This window comes from Aedes aegypti, chromosome 1 (genome assembly GCF_002204515.2).
Source record: "Aedes aegypti strain LVP_AGWG chromosome 1, AaegL5.0 Primary Assembly, whole genome shotgun sequence".
Taxonomy (NCBI): domain Eukaryota; kingdom Metazoa; phylum Arthropoda; class Insecta; order Diptera; family Culicidae; genus Aedes; species Aedes aegypti.
In genome coordinates this window covers 30,013,237-30,031,572 of record NC_035107.1, presented here as the reverse complement: position 1 = coordinate 30,031,572, position 18,336 = coordinate 30,013,237, and the positions used below count along the sequence as shown (strand labels likewise).

At 38.0% G+C, this 18,336-nt stretch overlaps 1 protein-coding gene across 3 annotated transcripts in view; it reads right to left on the bottom strand.

Annotated features, from left to right (window-relative positions):
• Positions 1–18,336, bottom strand: part of LOC110674827 (otoferlin-like) — a 485,231-nt gene that overhangs the window by 121,404 nt on the left and 345,491 nt on the right. For 2 of the 3 annotated variants that reach the window (XM_021839290.1, XM_021839289.1), the window contains exons 6-9: positions 4,472–4,834; positions 4,035–4,411; positions 3,452–3,635; positions 3,325–3,387 (exon numbers count right to left, since the gene is read on the bottom strand). In XM_021839290.1, the coding sequence (XP_021694982.1) occupies positions 3,325–3,387; positions 3,452–3,635; positions 4,035–4,411; positions 4,472–4,834 (987 nt within the window). Of the gene's footprint in view, positions 1–2,942; positions 3,028–3,324; positions 3,388–3,451; positions 3,636–4,034; positions 4,412–4,471; positions 4,835–18,336 lie in introns of all 3 variants that reach the window. The other variant, XM_021839291.1, reaches the window with a different exon arrangement.

Genomic DNA, 18,336 nt, shown 5'->3' with positions numbered 1-18,336 from the left:
ACGAATCCACCCGAACAAGATGACGATAGTAGCTCCGAAGACAACTACGATAGTGCTGATGACTCTGTGACGATCCCCTCTGCGCTCCCATCGCGAACAGTTTCAAATCCGCCCGAGTCACACGAGGCGTCGAGGCGAAGCGGTAGGGAGCGCTTCATCCCTGGCAAGTATAAGCAATTCCATATTAAGTGCAAAGGTCTACCTGCTTCGAAGTTTTCAGATGGTGCATCCGGTACGAGCGAAGACATGACCGGTGAGGTCAACAGCGATTTGGCAGACAATCCTGGATACGTTCAACATTCTGCGTCCCCATCGTACCCCAAAGACCAGTTGAAAATGTTCAACAAGGGTTGATGCTCAGCGACAGGGGGCGCTTTACCCAAGGCAAGTATTGCCGTTACAATTCTGAAGACAGTTGTACCGCGTATAATTCTCCACAGTGTATTGCCGATGATCCCGTTACTCCGGAAGAACCATTGTCCCGAGACGACGCCCAGCTCTGGAAGTCCGCAATGCAAGAGGAGTATGAGGCACAAATGAGAAATGGAACCTGGACTCTGACGGACCTCCCAGCAGGAAGGAAGGCCATTCGCAGTAAATAAGTTTATAAAACCAAGCTCGACGCAGAAGGAAGACCGGCTCGCCACAAGGCCCGTCTGGTAATCAAGGGATACTCGCAGCGAAAGGGGGTAGACTATGAAGAAACCTACTCTCCTGTGGTACGTCATAGTTCCCTGCGATATCTCTTTGCGATAGCTGCCCGTTTGAATCTCGACATCGATCAAATGGATGCTGTCACTGCTTTCCTCCAGGGAGAACTGTCTGAAGAAATCTATATGGAACAACCAGCCTACTTCCAAGACACCCAGAACAGGACCAAGGTTTGCCGGCTCAATAAGGCTCTCTATGGATTAAAACAATCGAGCCGCGTGTGGAACCATAAGTTGAACTCCGCATTGAAAAAGTTTGGATTGATTTCAACCGACTACGACCCCTGCGTGTATTACAAGATCTTCGACAACAAAGTTTTGTTTGTGGCAATCTATGTTGACGATGTCCTCATCTTCACGAACTGTCGTCAATGGCGTAAGAAGCTGAAGGATGATCTGGCCAAGGAATTCCTTATGAAAGACATCGGTCCGGCGAAACACGTACTGGGAATGCGTATCACGAGAAGCCAAGGAAAGATTTCTATCGATCAAGAAGCGTACGTTGAGAGCATACTCGATCGGTTCGGAATGTCGAAAAGCAATCCGGTGGCTACTCCACTGAACCCGAACGACAAACTCACGAAGGAAAAGCAACCAATCAAAGATGACGAGGCCGAGCGAATGAAGCGAGTTCCGTACAAGGAGGCTGTAGGATGTCTCATGTACCTAGCGCAGTGTACACGTCCCGACATCTGCCATGCCGTCAATGTCCTGTGTCGATTCAATGAGAATCCTGGCGAAAAACACTGGAATGCTGTCAAGCATTTCCTGAGGTATTTGCGAGGTACTTCGAAATTCCGTTTGACCTACAAGAAAGAAGCGGATCCGACGATCACCGGGTACTCCGATGCTGATTGGGCTGCGAGCAGTGAGGATCGGAAGTCCATTACTGGATTCGTTTTCATCGCGCAAGGTGGGGCAATTTCATGGTGCTGCAAACGTCAGCAGACAGTGGCACTTTCGACATGTGAAGCCGAGTATATGACACTCTCGGCAGCCGTCCAAGAAGCGCTTTGGTGGAAGCGCCTGAGAGCAACGTTCGACATCGATGAAGCCGTGAAGATCAATTGCGATAACCAAAGCACTATTGCAGTTGCTAAAAACGGTGGGTACTATCCAAGGACCAAGTATATTGACATCCGTCATTGTTTTATTCGGGATGCTGTGCAGCGTGGTGATGTAGACATCGTTTATATCAGTACCGATAAACAACTGGCGGACTGCTTGACGAAGTCGCTTCCGAAACCGAAGATCGAGCTTCAGCGAGCGGCTATGGGAATCCAGAGTCAGTAGGTTGAGGAGGAGTATTGAAGTAGAAAACGAAGCAACCTATGACTTGTAAACTAGAATAAGATTTTGTAAAATAAACTTCACTTTAGTTCCGTCCACACACGAGACAAGACGTGTTTCTCTATTCTCTGCCCAAAAGAAACCCCCTAGGTAGCCCTCGAAAACCACTAAAATCCCTTCCTAGGAACCTGCAGAAAACAATTAAGAAACCATTTGAACCCACTGGAGTTCTTGTAAATGTTTTTGGAACTGATAGTAACTTCTTAATAACTTTCTAGAAACCTCTGACTCACTTTGGACATTATTCGAGAACATGAAGGAATTCTTTTCCTAATTTACATGATAGGGCTTCAATGGTACAATTTTCACTTGAAAATTGCTCGATAGATTTCGCTACTGGCAACGTAGTAACTGCTAAGTGATTTTCATATTTTCCTCATGTAACGCAACGTTACAATCCCTTGCTTGCGTTACATATCATACAAAAAAACTCTCTCACATGCTGTTTTAACTCGTAATGGTCACGTTGATTCAGATAATGCATAATCGAGCTGTAAATTACCTGGAAGGAATAGAATCCAGCCATTTTCGTCGGTTTTTGCAGCAATTGATGGAGTCAGCTTTACGACTTTTATATAAACCACATAACACATATGAGTAGATATCAGAACACATAACAAAAATTAACAGCCATTTCATGTACAGCCAACATATTTATATAAAATTCAAAGGATAGTTATAGTGATTGATTAGTTAGTTAAACTGTAATTCACATCCAGAGCTAGCCATCCACTAGCGATTTTTACAAGTAACGATGCGCTATGGGTATCGAGAACAAGAGAAACATCCAACATAAACTTGAGGGGATAACAGCGAGTAGAAATATACGAGGGAAAAACAGCACAGTTATTATAGGGCATGGAATGATGATGAGCTATCTACCCGGAGCATCGTACACCGTCTTGAGGTCGATCTTAAACGAACCGACCACCGTTCCGGAGCGCATAAATTTGCGTGAGTGTATCACCTATTTCGGAGGGGAAAGCATCAGAACCGGGTACCCGGGGAAAGGTCGAGAAAAAGATAGAAAGTGGCAGTGATTGTGGATTTTTATTCTATATGGAATCTTTTGTATCGACTAGGTGCTCGAAGAAGTCATGCAAAGTGCAGGTGTTTTTTTGGGCTAACGGCTTCGTCTTATCGATAAACAGGTCAAATACACCCCTAGAGGTCACCCTAATTTAGTCCAATTGAATATGTCTGTGTGTCATTCGGTAAGTGTTGATAACATCAAATACATTGAAATAAGAAACTTTATACTTACAGATAGCGTAATGATTTTGTCGAACAGCATCACCGGAGGCATGTGAAAATCAAAGACGAAGTACTGCCAAAGAAGCACGTGTTAGATTTTTGATCTGTCAAACCCCTACTACACCAATCGTAGTTACCTCGTTGTAGTACGGACAGTTGGTGCTCTCCTTCACGCTGGTGTACTTCTTCTGATCGCCTACTTGGATGCACACGACCGGGTCCATGTTCAAGCCCGGGAGCTGCCTCGCCTCGATGATCGTCACGCACACCTGGAAGTCCTGCGATTTGAGATGGTCGTTGCACTTGGCCAAGTTTTTGATCCTGTCGAAGAGATTCAAAGGTTTTAGCTTGTCTTTCACTGGAACCTTCATTTGCGTAACTTCTACACTGAAACCTCTTTTTAGGTGAACTACATTGACGTAACTCAGGTCAAGCACAAAACTTTGATAGAACTTAGATATATGAACCTGAATAAGTAATATGTTAGTTCGCAAATATCTGCAAGGTTGCTCGTTTTGCCTGTAGATCTGATGACCTGTTCTTCAAGTACTTTTTGGATAAACTTGAACAGTCGTTGTACGCAATTCTGTGTAAAACATGATTAAATCAGTTCTTTTGGATATTCTTATCAACCCTATCTACTGGTCACGCTCAAAAGAGTTCTTGCATAACCATTGACCTAGAGGTTTCAGTGTTGATATTGACTATTTGACACCTTACTTCTTCAGCTTCTCGTTGTTGGTGTTCTCGTCCCCGTCGCTAGAAGCATTCGAGTGGGTACTGCAAGCCTGGGACAAGTTCTCGTATCCAGGCAGGCCAGTCCCCCCGACCGTACTCGGACTTGTGACGGCCGTTGTGGACAGATCGTTCCCATGGCTGCTGCTCAGCTGACCCATACTGGCCGGACCTCCGGCAGCCGCCAAGGCGTCCTCAGAATCAGTAATCAACGATCGACCTTCATCTTCCGTGCTGCTGTCCCGACTTTCCCTCGAGGGATGCCTCGATCGTCCGAGCTTCATGAAGTTCCGCACCGTCCGCAGGGTGACCTTCTTGTCCGAAATGGACTTGGCCGGCTTGGCTTGGGAGGATTCGTTGTCCTGTTCGAAAAAAAGAACCCCTTAGTAACCCTAAATCAAATGAGTAACCCGATAACTTACTGAGGAAGCCCTGTCGTATTTGACCGCTGGATATTGACTCTTTTCATGCAGCGAAGTTGATCCGGAGGACATGACCCGCTTCAGGATGTTCGTTTTGCTGCTTCCACCGCCACCATTACCCCCTCCACCCCCTCCATTTCCGGAGAAAGAACTTCGGCCCGGAACTTGCGGAGAACTGCCATCACCTTGCGTTAAACTCTTCTCCAGGTTGGCAATGTTCTGCTCGATGTCCAGCAGCATTTGCTGATCGTCGTCGATACTGCTGCCGGACTGCTGGCGTAACGTTCGGACCACGTGCGACGAGTCGAAGTTGCCGGCTTCGTCGTCCGGACTCTGGTAGCTCACGTCGAAGCTGACATAGGCCTGGAAAGGATAGGAAGATTTCAAATGTAGCATCAATGTCATTTTTGAGAAGAATCTACCAAAACTCTTGATTAAATTCTATAGTAATTCGTGAGGATTCTCCTAAAACCCCTTTTGAAATTCTCCCTAAAAATCCTGATGGATTTTTCTAGAGAATACAAGTGAATTTATCCCGAGAGTTCTGCCGAGATTTGTGTCGAGAATTCTGTGTCGAGTTTCTCTTGAGAATTTTGATACGATTAGTCCGAGAGTCCTGATAGGATTCTCCTCTACGCGGTTCTCTTTAAAAAAAAACCGACGGTTTTAAAAAGGTTTTAAAGGCTTAAAGAGTTCTTAAAATTCTAAAAAAGGCTTTTAAAGATTCAAAAAGCATGTAACTAAGTAAAAAAAAAAACAAGTTAAGTTTTTAAAATTTGTTAAGCGTTCTCAAAGCTTTAAGATATTTGAAGCCTGTTTATGCTTTCTGAGTCCTGGTTGAGCTCCTTTTGCATCGTTTATTGGATAGGGCTTTTAAAAGCCTTTTTGCACTTGACAAGCGTCTTAAGTGTTTTATGAATTTCGCAGGGCTTAAAACTTTTATATCTATTTTAATAATAAGTCTTCGAGCTGTTTGTATCTGAGTTTGTATCTTTTGACAGATACACGTATTTCGACCTCAACTATACGGTCGTCATCAGTGTCGTAAAAATTAAACCGAATGATTCCCGATCAATAGGAAAACTAACAAAAATTAACTCCGTTAGCACCATGCCAATCTGACTATGAGAGCGAATACGACGAGAAAGAGAGGAATGCAGCACACGCACACATTCAGTGTAAGTGGATAAGAATCAGTGTAAAAAGAAGTAATTGAAAACTGAATGCATGCTCTATGGGATTCGTGTATGTATTGTCAATGTTTTGTTCAGCGATAATCACGTTTGGTCTTTTGATCCGGATCGCGTTGTGCGAGTGCTAAAAGGTGTTCATGTTCAGTCGAAGATGGACTGCCGATTGGTGAGCTCGTTTCATGCTTATGATTACATATTTTTATCGTGGTATTGTTACGTTTATGTAACTTTCAAATAAACTATAGTTGTTTCACTACTTCGTAGAAACAAAGTTTTTTTTTATGAAAATGAAAAAAATAAAATTAAATATTAACTGGAAACAGTTCTCCACAAAAGTTTCCACCGTTGAGAAAATTCGTAAAGAATAGCCAAAAAAACTATGTTCCAATTAGTGGAAAACTTTCAAAAATTTATTTTTGAGAAGGTAATTTCATAAGCTTTAACCGCTGAAATTTTTGAGATGTACTTTTTTTTTCGTTTTTGAGGTATGGACAATTTTGTATGAAACGTGCAAATGTGCCATTTTGAGCTTTTTCTTTGAAAAATCATAGCTCAAGAAAGAAGCATCGTAGAAACAAAGTTTTTTTTATGAAAATGAAAGTAAATTTTCTAAGGAATAGAAAAAAATGTTAACTGGAAAAAGTTTTCCACAAAATTTCAAGCTTATGAAATTACCTTCTCAAAAATATTTTTTTGAAAATTTCCACGAGTTGGAGCATAGTTTTTCCGGCTTTTTTTTTTACGAATTTTCTCAACGGTGGAAAATTTTGTGGAAAACTTTTTCCAGTTAATTTTTTTTTATTCCTCAGAAAATTTGCTTTCATTTTTATAAAAAAAAAACTTTGTTTCTATGATGATTCGTTCTTGAGTTATGATTTTTCAAAGTAAGTAGTGTGAGTTTTCCGGAAAAATAGGCGACCCTGAATTTTCTCAATTTTTTTTATTCATATATTGATGAGCCCTGCCTGTGGAAAAAGTTTCATAAAAATCTGAGACCTTTCGGCCCAAATCCGTACGAAAATAAAAAAAACTTCCCTAAAAATATAGCAAGTTGAGAACAAAGCCGTTTTGATAACAAAATTGTATCAAATTCTGTTATTTTTAACTGCAGCTGATAGAAATGTGTTATATTCTTGTTATGTGGTTCTGGTCCGGCAGACATCCGTTTTTGCTGAAAATTTAACTCATGAGTGTCACTGGTCACTTAATGGTTGGTGGTGACCAATCCATTAAATTTTCAGCGCGAGTAGTTGGCAAATTGAGTGCTCTTAAGAATTCGAGGTTTAGCTTCGATGCATCTTGACCTTAAGTCTTTGAGTAGAAAATTAGCCATTTTGTGTTGAAATGAAAATCAGCATGTGTTAAATTTTTAAACCCTTTTTAAGCCTCTTCACTCCTCATTCCTCATTCCTCACATCTAACTCTTCATCCCTCATTCCTCTTTCTTCACTGTTCACCCCTTCATTCTCCATTCCTCATTTCTAATTACTTACTCCTCACTCCTCGTTATTCACACCTCACTCTACAGACATCACTCCTCATTCCTCACTCCTCACTCCCCATTCCTCATCTCTCATTCCTTATTTCTTACTCCTTATGGCTCATTCTTCACTCTTCATTCCTCATTCCTCTCTTTCCATCATCTCTCATTTCTCATTCCTCATTCTTCACTCCTCATTCCTCAATTCTCACTCCTCACTTCTCATTTCTCATTTCTCACTTCTCACTCCTCATTTCTCATTCATCATTCCTGACTCATCATTCCTTATTCCTCACTCTTCATTCCTCATTCATCACTTTTCACTCTTCAATTCTCATAACAGGTTGGACTCGATTATCCAGAGTATCGATTTTTTCCCTCCGGATAATCGAATCACTAATAGATAAATTAAAATCTGCTATATAAATGAACTTAAATATTATCTTTTTTCGTTGTGTTATTTAAATGGTGCACTGGCGCAGCCAGAAATTATTTCTAGGCATATTAGAGGTCTCGAGAAGAAAAAGTTTTATTGATCAGCATACACAAAAATCCCTTTTCCAAACCCAAGGGGCCTACGTTATTGCCTAAGTTCAAAACTTTTAAACCATGCATATTGTTTATTGCAATACTAAATTATTTCAAATTTATGCATAAAAACTGAAAACAAGAATATCAGAAAACATACTCCGGATAATCGAGTCTAAAATCCCAGATAATCGAATCCCGGGTTATCGAGTCTCCGGATAATCGAGTCCGACCTGTAATCTCATTTTTCATTCATTCCTTCTTTTTCACTCTTCTTTCCTCAACTCTTACTCCTCATTCCTCACTTCTCATTTATCACTCCTCATTTCTCATTCCTCAGACCTTACCAGTAGCGCAACCAGGATTTGGCTCTAGGGGGGGTTTTGCAAATTTTGAAATACTTATTGAGAAGAAATTTGTTTAGGGAAAAAAATGTTGAAAAGTTCAAGTATGTTTTATTTTCTGCATGGTTAAAATTAATTATGAAAGATTACAATAAATTAGTGTGATGCCATTCAACAGCTCTTCTTCTGTGTTGTTATTTAAATATGTTTTCAAGTTTTTCAACAATGAGAATGACTTGGAGAATAATCTTTATGCGCAACAATTTACAATAGAAATCATTACCACTACTGTTGCAGTAGGTCGAAAGCAGATCAGCATTGCAAAACTCAACTACCGGTAAAAAAGTAATTGAAACATTTTCAAGAATTGACATTCTAGAAAATCGAGTCCAAAGGTCAAAAATGAGTTCTGCTTTCATGTTATGACTAAATATATGATAACATTTCAAAATGTTCAATATGATCATTAGAATTTTTTCTCGATGACTTAGTAATTAGATTGATTTACTTTTCTCATGTTCTACTCAAAAACTAGATTGTAACTCTACAACTACAAAATCTCAAAATTGTTTACATTCCTGATGAAGCCGAAATTCTTTTACCGGTAGATAAATACTTCATCAGCATTCGCAGACTTTTTTCTCCGTAATCTTTGATAGTCATAGAAGTCGGTAAAATGTTGAGGCAACTATAAGAATTTTGAAATTTAAGATGATGCACCAATGAAAAGTTTCCAATATATATAAAGGTTTAACAAACTGTTGATAGAACGCCATCAGTTTGTTTTTTATACAGGCTAGAAAATTTTGTTATTTATTAGCTTGTTGTAGTAAAAATATTATTTTTATTATACTCCCTGAAAAGGTTAAAAGTTAAAAAATGCAACTTAAAACAATATAACTGTGGAAGACTCTGGTATTCTCAGTGTTAATACGAATTAAACTAAGTTACTGCTCTATAGTTGTATCGTTGTATAATGTCTAGTGCTGAATTTAAAAAATATACTTGGCAAGCCTTATACTGTTTCGGCTTTGGGAGGGGATTTGACACCCAAAACCCCCCCTTGGTTGCGCCACTGGACCTTACTCATCATTCCTCATTGCTAACTTTTCATTCCTCATTCCTCTCTTCTCACTCTTCAATCCTCACGCCTCATTCCTCACTCCTCATTGCTCATTACTTACACTTCATTCCTCACTCCTCATTCCTCACTCCTCACTCCTCATTGCTAATCTCTCATTCCTCTTTTCTTACTCCTCATTGCTCATTCTTCACTCCTCATTCCTCATTCCTCGCTTTTCATGCATCATCTCTTATTTCTCATTCCTCACTCTTCACTCTTCATTTCTCAATTCTCACTCCTCATTTCTTATTCATCACTTATCACTCTTCGTTTTTCATTCCTCTTTCCCTACTCATCATTCCTTATTCCTCACTCGTCATTCCTCATTCCTGACTTCTCACTCTTCATACCTCACTCCTCATTCCCGATTACTAGTAAGCAATGAGAGAATAAAAAATGTTTCATTACTCATTTCTCATTCATTCCTTCTTCTTCACTTCTCTTTCCTCAATTCTCACTCCTCATTGCTCATTCCTCAATTTTCATTCATCATCATCTCATTTCTCATTCCTCATTCTTCACTCCTCTTTCCTCAATTCTCACTCCTCACTTCTCATTTCTCATTCCTCTCATCTCATTCCTTATCCCTACTCCATGCTCCACAATCTTCATTCCTTCTTCACTCCTCACTTCTCATTACTTCACTAACTAACGTTAGTCCTCATTCCTTATCCCTCACTCCTTACTCTTCAAACCTCACTCCTCATTCCTCAGTCCTTATTTCTCATCTCTCATTTCTCAGTCCTCATTCTTCAATTCTCACATCTTATTCCTTACTTCTCATTCTTCACTCCTCATTTCTCATTTCTTGCTCCTCATAGTTATTTACATTACGCTGTGTCGTTCATGAACATAAAATAAGGTAGGGAAGCACTGGTTTTGGCCATACGCCAGTTGTAGCGATAGTGGATTACACAACGTTTTACATAGACAATAATCAATGCAATTGGCCAATTTAGGAATCGACGCTAAATCTCTGGCCGAAACTGGTTCCATTGTCCTATATTGACCAACGGGATTTTTTAAGCAAAAACGACATATTTGTAGTATGAATACGGCTTCTCATTTAATTTTTATTGGCATTTTCTCTTAGGCTGGTCAAAACCGGTGCTTTTACCCAGTGCCGTAGCGTGCTGTTGGCCAGGTTGGCGACCGCCAAGGGCGCAAGTCTTTAGAGGGGCGCCAAAATGCGTGATGCATATGAAAAAAATTTTGGGAGATGTACATTGAGTAAAGGTACCTCTTAAGTCAAAGTTTCGAGAATAAAATCGTTGACAAAAACATGACAAGTTGAAACAGTTTCTGAATAAATTCAAACAATATATTTTGGAAGCATTCTAATAGATGTTGAGGAATTCTTTAAATGAAAGTTCTTTAAATTAATTTTTATTATTTTTAAATTTATTTAAGATGTTTTAAAATAGTTTTCCATGGCAATAATTTGTAAATCAGTCATGGCAACAAATGTTTTGGAAAATCAGTAAATATCTAAAAAACAGTTACAAATCGAAAGTTTGGACCATGAACAAATTGATGGAAAATCAGCGGAAGCCTAATAATTATTGGCGAATGAAACATTGAATTTAGCAATTGAAATTGGGCCAATACTTTTTTGTTACCCGAAAGAAAAAAAATATTGCTTTAAAATTCGCGCAGAACTCCTCAACACCTCAAGAAAGGCATTTTTGATTAGTGACAACATTTTTTTTGTTTTATTCCATGTTACCATTTTAAATGCAGCTTCTAGAGCGATCATTCAGCGAACTGTTTTTCGTGATCACTATGGTTGGGGTGTTCTAAAGGATATCCTGGCAAAATTTCTCCAAAGCAGAATTCTATTTTGATCTCTTTGAGTATTACCTTAAGTTAATAACATCTTCTATTGTTTACACAAATTTCTTTGACATGTAAATTCTTGAAGTATATTTATGATTCAATTAAAAAATTTTCGAAAAATTCTTGTTTGTTAAGAAATTATTTAAAAAAAACCTCCAATTTCACGGTCGACAAAATGTGGCTAATAGATAGCATTGAAAAGATGTATCCTTTTTAAATATTGACCCCATGTATTAGAATACTATGTAAACATGATTTTAGCAATGTCTACAATACTTTATTTCAGAATATGAATTGTACTGAGATTTCAATAAAGGTTTAAGTTAATAAATCCAGTTATTCATGCGAGTTCATCTTTGACAAAATAAACAGCATTTTTATAAACAATTTATTTAGGGTGAGCATTAGAGTGATGCAAATTTTGAAATGATTGCTCCCCTATGCTTAAACGATTTTAAATATGGTAAATAGCATCCTCCTCAAGTTTGAAGTGATTCGGAAGAAATTTGACTGTGCACACGCCATTTGAAGTTTATATGAGGAATACTATGGAAAACGCCAATCTTTTGTGTTCAGCCCTCTATCTCTTTGTCATAATATTTTATGGAAAAATGAACAAATTCTATTAATGTTAAGTCCTCCCAGCTACAATTTTGCCGAAGACCATTTTTTGATTCGTCCTCAGGGTAAATTGCTATTCATAATCATAAAGTGGGTTTGCATTTTGCATGCTTAACCAACTGCTCGGCAGGCAACAGTGGTGCTCCTGGCGGGAATCTATCCAGGCTACTATGATCTACAGCAAAAAAGAAGTGTTGCTCTGCAAGTAATTGAATGATCATCTCAGCCTGCTTTAGACTTTGTAATCAATAATAACAAATTATCCTTACGTCCCATCAAAATGTGGTCTTCGGAAAAGTTGTAGCTGGGAAATTTCCACATGAGATGAGTGTGTTCACTTTTTCATAGATTATTATGACGAGTAGTTAGAGGACTGAACACAAAAGGTTTGCATTTTCCATAGTAATTTCCATACAAACAACCAAATTTCTTCCAAATCACTTCAAATTTTGGGAGGATCATTTTAATCATAATTGACATCGTTTAAGCATAGGGGAGCAAAAACTTCAAAATTTGCATCAGTCTAGTGAGCATGTATAGAATCAATGCCAAATCAATCTTCTGGAGCAGAAATCTGAAGAATCAGACCGGATTTCGAGCTGAAAACTTTATTCAACTATTGATCAATTTATCAAGTTTTCAGCTCGAATTATTGTCTGATTATGTAAATTTGTGCTCTTGAAAAGTTGAGGTGTGGCTTCGCTTCATCTTCACTTCAAAACATCTTCTAGATAACTTTTGGACTATCTGACAGTTCAGCCAAAGATAAATCTGCGAAAGCACAAATCTAGAGAATCAAAAACAGTAATTCAAGCTCAAAACGTGATCCATCAGTTTCTAGGTGGTGGTGATTAATCGATTAAGTTTTTAGTTGGAACCGCTGTTTGGTTGTCAGGATTTTTGCTGCTTCAGATTTGAGGAAAAGCTTCGAATACAAATATTTTTAAAACATTTTGTATGCGTTCTTACAAAGTCCTAATGAATTCAAATTTTTAGTTGATTCTTAAACTCTATCATGAAGCTACCACGTACTTTAAAAATTGTCGGTTAAGTTTTTCTGAAATGTTTCGTGTGAAAACACTGTTGAAAACAGTTGAGTCTTGAGTAAGGGGCGCCCGAATGGAAGTTCGCCAAGGGCGCCATGAGACCACGCTACGGCTCTGCTTTTACCCTAATATCTTATTTAACAGTTAAATTCACTACAAGCAACAAAACATATTTAAAAAACATTTATTGTAACCTCCGAACTGCACCATAAAATCAACAATTAACGCGGACATGTTCCGTCTAAAGCCTAAAATATGAACGAAAAAACAGCAATCAGCATCGACTCAAGTCGTTCTGTCTTCCGTTCCAGGCCGAGGCTTCAAATGTTTGACAGTGCACAGTACGGAGCCACAAATTAAACCAACTTTGACTTCTTTTAACGCAATTCGGCTCTTCCGTGGGATAACCCAAATTTGGGTTAACTGACATATACCTATCATTAGGTTGTTTTCATTTGGCAACGGCAAAAAAAAAACAACTCAGTGCAAAAAAATCTACCCAGCGTTAGCTGTTGAAGTCTCCGAGATGGGTAAAAACAACTTAACGTTAGGTAAACTCGATAGCACCCAAATTTGGCTTATTCCATTGACGACGAGAGGTCAGTGCTCTCTCTCTGTTTTTGAAAACATTGCTGTTGCGAGAGAGGCAAAACAACCCAACCGTGGGTAAAAACTAAATGCAGTTTACCCAAATTTGAGTTTGAAGAGCTTATTTTCTGGGTAATCTGATTTCTCCGTGTACACTTACCAACTGTGCCATTGTAGGGTCCGGAAGAAGGAACCGGCATATGCAAAGTCAATGGCTCAGTCAGCCGAATTGCGACAGAAGCAATTCCAGCGCACGGCGGACAAAATTAAGAAGGTGATATAGGGAAAGTGCACCAGTTATGGCCATAGTGGTTCCCTATTTGGCCATACGGGAAATTTCGATAACTTTCACATTTTAAATCTTTTTGAATGTTTAAACATAAAGATATATCTTAAATCTTACTACTGCAACACACAAAATTTTTCAAAATGTGAAAACATTCAAAAAATCCCGTATGGCGAAATAGGGAACCACTATGTCCATAACTGGTACATCTACCCTATTCCGAAACTGACAGCTACTTGACGACGTCATTCCTTTCCCCCTCGAACAAATTTGTGAAAAAAATGATCTAGTGGTCCGGAAGATATATGGTACGATAGGAGTGACGTCACATGTTTACAATCAAACTTGATATTTACATCAGTAAAGAGTAGAGATGGTCGGGTTTCACATTTTTCAAATCCGAACCCGACCCGTACCCGACTTATTTTATTTCTTCAAACCCGGACCCGACCCGAACCCGAGACAATAATTGAAAAACAAACCCGGACCCGATACGAACCCGAAACATTTTCGCTGTTCAAACCCGAGCTCGACCCGAAACCCGAAAAAGTTTTCTAAGGAAAACCCGAATAAAACCCGAGTTCTAAAAGATGATAAATTTATCGTTTCTGATACATATGGAAGGTTTTAGCACAGACAAACAGACGTAACAGCTTGAACAAAAATGATTAAATTTTATCACCCATATGTGAACTAGCGACATCTGTTGATCAAGTTGCACGAAAAGTGATATTGGCAACACTGACAACAAAATTTAACCCAAATGAAAATTTAGCAACACTAGCCGCATAATCTGTCAGATGTACTTTGTTTTGTTTTGATTTCTTTTTGCTGATCGAGCTAGTGAAGTTGATCGTTGTGAAAAATGATAAGCGAGCAAATATTTGTGAATATTTATTTAAGTTTTGCTTTAAAATGTAATTAAAACGAGAATAAAACATCATCCGGTACATCATTCAGTGCTATTCATTATCTTCTTCTGGCTGGAAGATTCATCCTGACGGCTTTCCTGTTCCTTTTTGCTCGCACACCAGAGCCGGTGGTTTTATTAGATGATTTGTGCTGCGATTTTTGGGACACGGCCAGCTTCAAACTCAGCTTTAATTTCCGTAGGAAGCAATGAGCGTATTGAAGATTTTATCCACAACACGGTCGAAGCAGTCCTTACAGTAGAAAGCATCGACAGGGCTGTTACAACAGGCGCGAATTTCGCGATTCTCGCGGATTTCGCGATTTTTGCGGATTTGTAGCGGATTTGGCCAGCCAAGCGCGAAAATCGCGGGTGGATAAAATTCTGTCGCGAAAATCGCGGATTACACAAATCATGCGGCATAAATTACAGTTATATACATACAGTCGTGATTTCAAAATTGGGATATTGCTATTTAAAACAGAAAATCCAAATCTTTTCCTTGAGAGCAGTAAAGTACAGTTAGTATAGTCATTGATATCAAAAATACTGTTCAGGGAAATATAAAAAGCAGTAACATTTCATCAGTTAATCCTTTTCATTTTATTTGGAGTCATTTTTCTCGAGGGTCGCTTGTCAATCAAGAGATAGCTCATCCCTAAATTCTTAATGACACTAATCTAAAATTCTATTCTATTGACGGCGATCTATAGGTTCTTGAATTTAAGATAAACTGGAAAGAGAAAATTATACCGTTCAAATCCTGTGAGTTTGAAGGATATTTATCTTCCGTTAAAAATCGTAGAAAATGGCGCTCATTAAGACCACTCAGCACATTTGGCTTGGCTTTAAAATATTTGAAATCAGAAATGTGTCAAATTTACTGATCATGGATATAATATGTCAAGACATTAAACCGTGTAGGAATGCTAAATTTGTTCAGCTTGATTACATAAATGCATGCATTCAAAGTTTGTACGGATAATATGCGGACACTCTGGCTGAGTGTTGGCGCTGCAGTCATAGTTGGTTACGTTATAAAATCTTAGGATCGAAAGAAAAATTTAAAACAATAGATAGCTCCGTAGTCAAATTAGCAGTTTTGTCAGTGAAGAATAAGTATTGTAAATCTAGACGATACAAATTACTTGAAGTTAATGGAAAGCAGCACTAAAAATTGTATGTATAATTAATGTAATATTTGGTGTAAATATAACTAAATAAAACCTTTTGGCTGATCACCATAAAACCGTTTTACGATCTGCTGTAAAAACCAGTGCAACGATTGAATCACCACCACAAAAAACCGGTTAAAAAGTTAGCACCTGGTGAAATCGCTCAAAATAATAGTTTTGCTTGGTAAATTTTTGTTCAGCAACAATTTTGTAATAAAAAATGGATCATTTATAAATTTGTAACTTTGGAGAAAACTGTTGAACACCGACGTGTGAAGAAAAAAAAAGTAAAAATAGCATAATGCAGCTGATATCAAAACTACTAATATTTTGAGCGATTTCACCTGGTGCTTAACTTTTCAACCAGACACTTAGAAAAAATCTTTGAAATTTACGTCATTTGTTCCCGACATATTGAAGCAAGTAAAATGACGTGAATCTAAGTCACAAATGACGTAATTTTCCGTCACAATGGACTGAATATTATTTGAATCACAAAAAATTTCAGTCACAATGGACGTAATTTTACAAGAATGACGTATTTTTAAGTTTTAATACCATCAAATTTACGTTACGTACGTAATATTGGGGCCCAGTTAGCCGTAGCGGTAAACGCGCAGCTATTCAGCATGACCAAGCTGAGGGTCGTGGGTTCGAATCCCACCGGTCGAGGATCTTTTCGGGTTGGAAATTTTCTCGATTCCCAGTGCATAAAGTATCATCGTACCTGCCACACGATATACGCATGCAAAAATGGTCATTGGCATAGTAAGCTCTCAGTTAATAACTGTGGAAGTGCTCATAAGAAGCTAAGCTGAGAAGCAGGCTCTGTCCCAGTGCGGACGTAACGCCAGAAAGAAGAAGAAGACGTAATATTAGGGTTTTCTAAGTGTGCAGTACTATGACGAATTTCGGGATAATGAAAATGAAGGGACATTTAGAGTTCTCTGTCAAAATTTCATGCGTTTTGCTCATAGGAAAACAAAGTTACAGCATGCCAAAGTTGAGAAGTTTGTATGAAAATCGACTTTCACTACTATTATTCTGAATACAACTGTATATACATTACATTGTCAATACTTTTGTGTAAAATAGTAAGCTCCGCATAATTACACACCAATTTTTATAAAATTTTATTGCGTTTTTTGTAAAAATTTTGAGTATCATTTGTTTTAATATATAAATAAGGTCTTGTTAACATTTCATCAAAATTGATTTATAGGTGGTTCAGATCTGCCCTGTAGAGTTGGACATTTTGTATCAAACGTCTAGAGAGTTTTAAATGTATAGTCTAATGTATTGCCGATGACTAATGAATATTGCTGAAAAAAAATGTTACAATTTTCATAAAAACAGAAATTTGTTAAAAACATTAAATTATCACAAAAATCTTGTATTTTTACCACAAATTGATTGAGTATTAGGACTTGAAGTTTTATAAAAATAAAAACAGTTTTCAAACAATAAATGGCATGCATTTTAAACTTATTGTTTAACTGAACTCATCTCATAAAAAAAATTTGCAAGATATTTTTTTAATAATATGATAGTGTTTGCCTGTCCATGTATTTCATGAAAAATAAAAAATACAGTTGGCGATCTAATCTTATTAATGGCAATCTTTTCACCACTTAAAATATAGTGTAAAGTTAGATGAGACAAAGAATCGAAATTTAAGGTTTTGTATGTTTTTAATTGACAATGTAAAACTACTGTGTGTGTTTTTCTTTTTAAGATATCATTAATAACTACATTTTGCATCTCCTATTGTATGCAAAGACATCGAATTGTGATAAGTATAGTTGCAAACTAGGCTTCCTCTCTGCTTGTAGTGACACTACCATTTATTAAATTGCACGATTTTTTATGAAAATATATTGAAAACTCGAATTATTGGATTTTTTTCGCTTTTTACCTTATTTCCTGCCTAGTGGCGCAACTTAAGTAAATTAAACATATTTCATAATTTAACTCTACTCTTAGTGTTGATAGAAACCCATATACCAATTTGTCTTGCTCAATTGTAGATACTTTAAGGCGAAAATAATCACTTAGTACCATTAAAAACTAGTTTTTGATCAAGCACGCTTACGCATTTTTATAATGAGTAGTAAATATGTCAATGAGACAGATTATTTTGAGGCGCGGATTAAAGTTCCTAGGCGCGGATCGAATTTCTGAAGTCGCGATTTTCGCGGATACGATTTTAAGATTTTTGTAACAGCCCTGCATCGAAGTCATCGTACGGAACGTACTTCTTCAATCTTTTTTTGACGCCCTGTCGGTTTTGGTATAGGAAATGTTCAAATCTTTGCTTATAAGCTGTGAATGCCAGCAGTCCAACTTCAAACAGTTTGGTGCTAGGATAATTTGCGGCATTTTTCAGTTTGCAAAACTGAAACAAATGTGTATTGACTTCAGCTGTGGCTCGTGGAACAATGAGATTCTTTCGGCACCTACATCGGTTTAAATAACGTGGACAGACGTTTTCATTATGAAAATCGTCCAATTGACAGACTTATTATTGTAGACAAATTTCCAAAATAACATCGCTCAAATGCTATCATCATATAGGAACATTTTTTGAAACAAAGTAGGCTTTGGAGAACTTTCTCCAGTAGCACGATACACAATAGAATATCCATAACGCCTGTCGCCACAGTGTTTGCTCCCATCATCGCAGGAAACCATGCCGATACGTCCGGCTTAGGTTCACGCCCCTCCATCATCCATGG